General features: G+C 27.2%; 2 protein-coding genes across 3 annotated transcripts; both read left to right on the forward strand.

Moving 5' to 3' along the window:
- The first annotated feature begins 332 nt into the window (after positions 1–332).
- LOC123298553 lies at positions 333–2,419 on the forward strand. 2 transcript variants are annotated; one of them, XM_044880584.1, is made up of 3 exons: positions 333–449; positions 1,318–1,699; positions 2,331–2,419. In XM_044880584.1, exons 1-2 carry the CDS (start codon positions 435–437, stop codon positions 1,663–1,665), a joined length of 363 nt encoding a protein of 120 aa, XP_044736519.1. In that variant the 5' UTR covers positions 333–434; the 3' UTR covers positions 1,666–1,699; positions 2,331–2,419. The 2 variants fall into 2 exon arrangements, with proteins under 2 accessions (XP_044736519.1, XP_044736518.1); XM_044880583.1 differs by lacking the exon at positions 2,331–2,419 and having other exon boundaries at positions 1,318–1,785.
- A 1,873-nt stretch (positions 2,420–4,292) lies between these two features.
- On the forward strand, positions 4,293–6,292 carry LOC123298708 (pancreatic lipase-related protein 2-like). Its single transcript, XM_044880801.1, has 4 exons — positions 4,293–4,374; positions 4,905–4,928; positions 5,000–5,746; positions 5,996–6,292. The coding sequence occupies exons 1-4, from the start codon at positions 4,293–4,295 to the stop codon at positions 6,220–6,222; spliced, it is 1,080 nt and encodes a 359-aa protein (XP_044736736.1). The 3' UTR covers positions 6,223–6,292.
- Positions 6,293–6,748: the final 456 nt, after the last annotated feature.

Consider the following 6,748-nt stretch of genomic DNA (forward strand, 5'->3'; position numbering starts at 1 on the left):
ACAAACCGTTTTATTGGCGCAAACATGAAATAGAACGCCACGTTTACTCAAAATATTTGCTATCTGTCTATGTACGAAAAGTCTCAACATTGGTGTAATAGGTAAGTTTTTTAATCGTTGGCTTACGATCTAAATTAAAACGCATCTATAATAATCTCATTTAAGCTTGTTAAAGTTTATTCTAGTATGTTCAATGCTGTAAGTACCGGAACAGGGAAATAAAATGTTCATTCTACCATCGCACAATTATATTATTAACATTGTTGGTAATATTGATAAAAATAATATCGTATAAATAATGTACATTTATGTTAAATTAAATTTAGTTGATATTCATACTTAAATACTGACAGTTGGAAAATATTTTACCTTGTAGAAAATTTTCTTATCAACGTTTATTTCGAATATTTTGGATAATTTATAGTAGCAATATTATGATTATATTAAAAGTAAGTAGAATTAACTATAATTTTATTTAAATTAAACGTGCGTATGTATGGTATGAGAGCTGGTATCGTTTTCTACAGTTTATTTTAATACGGCTAAATTTTGGATATTTCTTTCCTTGTTGGATTAAAATAGGGATAGTGTCTGTCTTGCATTTAACAACGGTAATTGCGAGCAAGTAAAGAAACCTAATTTCTGGCGGGCATATTAAAATAGCATTATTTAGTTTTAAAATTAAATCATATTAAAGCTCAGTTCCACTAAAATTATTGGAATAGGATTTATTTTTATAATAATATCTGAGGTGAAATGAAATTAACAACAAAAAAACTAACTTATTATCATTTTTATTACTTAAAGGGCATGATTTTTAAAAAAAGAACTATGATTTTGAAATAAGCAATTCTTGCAGCTTTTTTGGGAATGGCACTTATAAACTCATTTAATACAACTGTTCTCGGATGTCAGAAATATAAAATCAATAAGAAAAGAGAGCTGGCATAAAAGAAATATCCACATTCCAGGCGTATTAAAATCAACTTTATCGTCTCGTTTCCAGCCCTTAAACCAGTAGCAAGCTTCCCAAATGTAGACAAAATGCAAATGAAATAATTAAGTATGTTAACTTTTAAGTTCTATCATATTATTCACTACTAATGAAGCAAAACTCCTGTAAATATGCAAAAATAAATACTAGCTTTTATCCACGGCCTCGTCCGCACTTTTTCTGTAAATATAACTGGCAAAGATCACTAAAAAGTAGATAAAATAATATGATAAGTTTTTGATTGCTTAATATATAATGTTAAATAAAGTAATCCCTCTTTAGAATAGCCCAAAATAAAAATTTGACTCATTTTTCTTTTTCAGGGGCAAAGCATACTGAGAATAATTTGGAATAATTTCTTACTTTTTCAAATTTTAATTATTCTCTCAATTTTTACATCTACATCGAACCAAGCACCACTTGAAAATTCAAATGACATACCAATTGTGAAAACAATTCGCCCGATGCAAAATGTTATTGTACGAAGAATAAATACATTTCCAAATACTTATGAGGTTGTTCCAAATGCTGATACTAGTAATATAATTTCGAAACCATTATCTGACGATAATGTCCAAACATTTTTTTACACACGTGATAATAATTTCGGAATACTAAAGGGTTTGGATGATGTTGGTCCAGTGACTTTTCCACCTTACACCGGCGACTAAGAATTAACAAACAAACTCATTTCAAATTTAAAGGGTAATGGAATTTATTTAGGATAGATATTTGAAATTTGGTAATAAATTTCACTTTTGAAATTAGTATTAGAATGAAATGCAGCATTATATACGTGTAAGAAATCCGGACATCTTCTTGCGTAAAAAATCCTTAGATTAAAAAAAAAATCCGTAAATAAAATAGGAGGGTAGTACTCATAGTCGTAAAGCTATTGGCCCTGATAGTAAACAATGAACACATCTTAATAATAATTCTGTTCATATCGAAAAAAAGGTGGTTTACACATTTAAAAAATATTCAAACGTCCTCAAAAATCATTTGTAAATTTTTTGGGTGATTTTATTCTAAAATTTATTTTGCTAAAATTATTTTCATATATCTTTTATTTGACATTTTTCTGATATAGTAGTTATTTAATGAAACAAAAGTTCTTAAAATTTACATTACCCATTATTTAATTGAATTTTTACGAAAATTTAATTTTTATTTAGGCTTCGGTAAAACCTTAACGATTTTTATAGTTAGTTAATGAATAGAAAAATATCAAGGTTAAATTTGGTTAATAAAATTAACCAAAACATCCCCTCTGAAACATCGTAAAATTATAATCCTTGATGATTATCGATTATTATTAATTTTTGATCTGTTTTAGGTAATGGAATACACAATATAAGGAAAAATTACACAAACGAAGATTTTTCGAAAAAAATAAATACACTTTTCATTTTAGTCAAAGTACAAAAAGCTTGAAAAAAATCAATTTGATTATGTTCTCAATCGTGTAATTATTAGAATAAAATTTTTTCTAACTGGAACTCTTTTATAATTTACTTATTCGTGTGAGATTTTATATACCATTATACTCTATGAAAGTGGAACTAATAAATTAAGTTCCTATAATTATCTATAATTATTAAAAAGAAATTATTGATGAATTTATCAAAAAAAATTAATTTTAGTTTAATAAAAATTAAATCAAACTTATCAATTTCAGTGATAACAGCTGTGATGTAAGTTAAATAAGATACTTTGACAACATCATCAAAAATAAAAATATTTATTTAAAAAATAATAATTAGTCAATAAATTAAATCACAGTTAATACCTTTTATCTAAACAATATTGTTGAATTTATTTTCAGTAATGTTTATTTATTTCGAAGGCAAAATTTTCAAGTATTTCATTCATGCAAGTAAGATAAATGTATTTTATTGAAAACAATGTAAATTCTGTAGAACTAAATAATGTATTGATTCCATAAACTATTTTACGAAATTATTTTGTATACATATTTACAGACCACACAGGGTGCTTTGTTACACCCATTTATTCTTCATCATCTGTAAAACAGTATATACACATTGGAACAAATCAACAAATCTAATTTGTATTATTATTCCAAAACATTACAAATTCCGCCACAGATCCTTAATCGATCATTCATACTACTTAAGGTTGTTGTCTTTCTATGGGCATATGGACAGAAAATTCTAAATTTGTGTATACTTATTAGGAATATTATAATACCTTAACCAAAAAAATTTGTAGTCTATTGACCGTCTTTAACTTCGGATAATTAACATGGAGAGCATAGGAAAGGTTGCGTTTTGTTGTGTTTTTAACAAGTTTTTTAATTCTAGAAAACAACTATATTTAAGATATTTTCAAAAAACTAACTGAACATTCATGAATTTGTGCATGAGAGTTTAAAAAAAACTAAAACTATTGACCGCTTCATTCTTGAGATATAGTCACTCATAGTTATTTAAATTTTTGGTATAACAGAAACAATTATATTTAGAGTATAAGTAGTGTAAGGGAGATGTCTATTATATACAGAATTACAGATGTTTATTATCATACAAAATACGTGATAAATGGACAGTCGAGTTAAAAGCATGTTAAAATTAATACTCATTTGAGTGTGCTAAGCACATCTATACGTACATACCACTGCTGTATGATGTAGTACACTATTTTTACAATATTTTACAAAGACAAATACCTAAACATCTTGATTTTGTCTATTGCATCATTTTAAATAATATTATGAGGCCAATGCAAAAATCACTACTTCATCCAAAGAAAGAGCAGAAAACAGCTTTTGCGAAAAATCGAACACATCAAGAACATTCACCTACTTGAGAATCAGAAGCCATATTTCCTTGCTGTTCTCAATGAAATTTATTTATGCACCTCAAAAAGTGACTTGAAAATCCGATAAATTACAAGACTATGGCATACAACCAACAACTCAACATCCCATCCAAGTTTTTAAGTTTCCTTCTCAATTATTTTATATATTAATTAGATGTCGAAATAATTTTTCTAAATTTCTAATTTGGGAACTTATTGGTTATTCGATCATTGTTCGATCATTGTTTAAGTTCAGCTCGGTTGTTTATTTATATCTCAGTTTAGAAAACACCTTCCACATTGTAATTTTACAAGAATCATTCAAATAGTTCTTCATAAGCTTTAAACGTTGTAGAAGCTCCACATTTTGTTATAGAATAGTTGAAAATTGTCAGTAACTTTATTCAATAAAAACTAGTTTTCATTGAATATATGGTTATCTTTAAAGCAGCAAATCACCTGATTGTTGAACTTTAATATGCTTAAACGATATGAAATCACCAAAAATTTGACGAACTTATTTACATCGGTTAAATTTTCAAAAACATTATCAGCATTCAGTACCTAAAAGCAATTAGAACAAGTACCTAAAAGCAATTTGAAAAAATATCTAAAAGCAAGTGATGTTAATCATTCGAAAGGTAACACAATTGAAAAGGTGGTGAGTATTAGACTAAGCTGTAGATTTTTTAAGACGAGGCAGCTCCAATGATAAACCTACCCAAAAAAAAATTTTTTTCTTCTGAGCTTATATGCTATTAAAAATTCGAATTCCTCATGGATGAAAAGAATGAGCCATTTATGATTATTTTTATTTTTTCGAAGATAAATTAAAAAATTTATATGGCCAAAAAGATTTTAATTTATATTTGATTCGATTTTTTTTTTTAAAAATGAAACGGTATTATAAAAATCCTTAGAATATATCGGAATCCTTAATTATTTGCTTCAATTCATACTTGATTGTTTATTAGTTTTTACACCGAAAAGGATTAAAAAAATTCCTATTTAATCAAATCAAACAGTTACTAACAGTTTAGTATGAATGATTATTAAATATTGGTGACAATGAAAGTGTTAAATTTATTAATTTTTCTCAACTTATTTTATTTTTGTAAGTACCTTTATTTTGAATCAATGAAACTAAAAATGAAACAGTTTTTATCAAATAATTTTATGAAATAGTGCTTGGGAGTCCAAATAATACTTCCAGTGAAATTTTAAATTCTGAATCTGAAGAAGAACTCTTAGCGGGAAATTTTGAAAATGAAGACGCAGAATTAGATTCTGATGATTCAGTTGAGAAGAACGTGGTATTAAATTTGTATAGGCGAGAAGATCCCGATTATCCATATGTTTTAGACCTTAACACTATTAACGATGCTCCCATTAATAATAATCTATCCACGGAAATTATCATCCATGGATGGTTAAATAGTGGTGATTCCACTTGGGTACTACGTATGAAAGATAAATATTTTCTTAATGGAGATCATAACGTAATTACAATTGATTGGAGCAGTTATGCAAAATTGGGTTACATATATGCTTCAAATAAAGTTGAAAAATCTGGTAAATACGTTGCAAAAGTTTTAACTCCATTAATTGAAAGTGGTAAATTAGACACAGAAAATATTCATATTATTGGTCATTGTTTGGGAGGGCATATGGCTGGTTTTATTGGTAAATATACACAACGGAAACTTGAAAGGAATATTGGACGCATAACGGGTTTAGATGTTGCCAGACATTTATATGAGTTTCCATGGATGATCAGTAAAAAGAAACGATTAGTGAAAGATGATGCGTTATTTGTGGATATAATTCATGCATGTGGGGGCGATTATGGATTTAAATCCGCTCTTGGTCATGCAGATTTTTATCCAAATGGTGGTACGTCTAGGCAACCAGGATGTATAATTTTAACGCCATGTAAGTTAAATAATTATTTTTAACCACCGTCAAAAAGAGTAGCCCATTTTGAAGTCTCGATTTCAATGCGATGGCATTTTTACAGGCTGGTATAAGTTAAACTAGTTTGCTAAATTTTATTTCTTTTCTAGTTACATAAAATGATGATTCCGGAAAAGTTTTACTGTTTTATTAAGGATTATATTTCAATTTTTCAATTTCCCTTTATTAACGATTTCAAAAATTAAATGAATTTTTATTATTTTTCAGTGTCATGTAGTCGAATGCGTTCAGTTGCATATTACACGGAGTCAATTAATACAAAAAATTTTCAAGCTACACCCTGTGATTCTTGGAAAAATTATAAAAAAGGTAGATGTGATGGTGTAGAACAAATGGTTATGGGTTTTCATATTGATGTGAATGCAGCGTCCTCCTTACCCGGTAGTAAATATTATTTACGAAAAAATAAAAGAGAACCTTTTTCAAAAGGGTAAATACTTTGGTATTAAATTTGTGTAAGAAAAATGTGTTTTCCGGAAAAATAAAAATATGAAAAAATAAAGATAAAAAAAACGATTTTTAATTTCTTATTTATTAAAATGACGTACTCAAGTAATTTGTATATTTATAACAATAATAAAAATTTTGCTTTGAACAAGTTAATATTGTTTTTATTTTTACCCACTTCGAATTGTCCTATCGATCTAAAAGTGATCGGCAGAAACGTGATTAAAGTGATCTAAGACTGTCACTTAAAATAATATAACCTGTTATAATATTCTGTATGAAAAACAGATGTAAAGCTATCTAGCATTTCTGTGCTTATTTTTAAAAATATTAAAATAGAGATATCGAGAAATTCGAAATGGAATAGAAATTTTGTGGAAAAGTCGATAAAGATTATTCTTAAATGAAAAAACTAAAAACTGATTCCGGAGAAAGTAATATCGTTGTTTGATATTAGAAGAAAATTTTCTCAAAAGGTAAACAGTATAAGATATACAAAGGGTCTGTCGGGAA

This window comes from Chrysoperla carnea, chromosome 4, assembly GCF_905475395.1.
Source record: "Chrysoperla carnea chromosome 4, inChrCarn1.1, whole genome shotgun sequence".
Lineage (NCBI taxonomy): Eukaryota > Metazoa > Arthropoda > Insecta > Neuroptera > Chrysopidae > Chrysoperla > Chrysoperla carnea.

Excerpts from the sequence above, each read along its gene's own strand:
- LOC123298708 (XM_044880801.1), top strand. The coding sequence starts at position 4,293 with ATGCTTAAACGATATGAAATCACCAAAAATTTGACGAACTTATTTACA. Across the intron at positions 4,375-4,904 it reads AAAAACATTATCAGCATTCA|TTTTTCTCAACTTATTTTAT; the intron begins GTACCTAAAAGC and ends TAAATTTATTAA. Across the intron at positions 5,747-5,995 it reads ATGTATAATTTTAACGCCAT|TGTCATGTAGTCGAATGCGT; the intron begins GTAAGTTAAATA and ends ATTATTTTTCAG.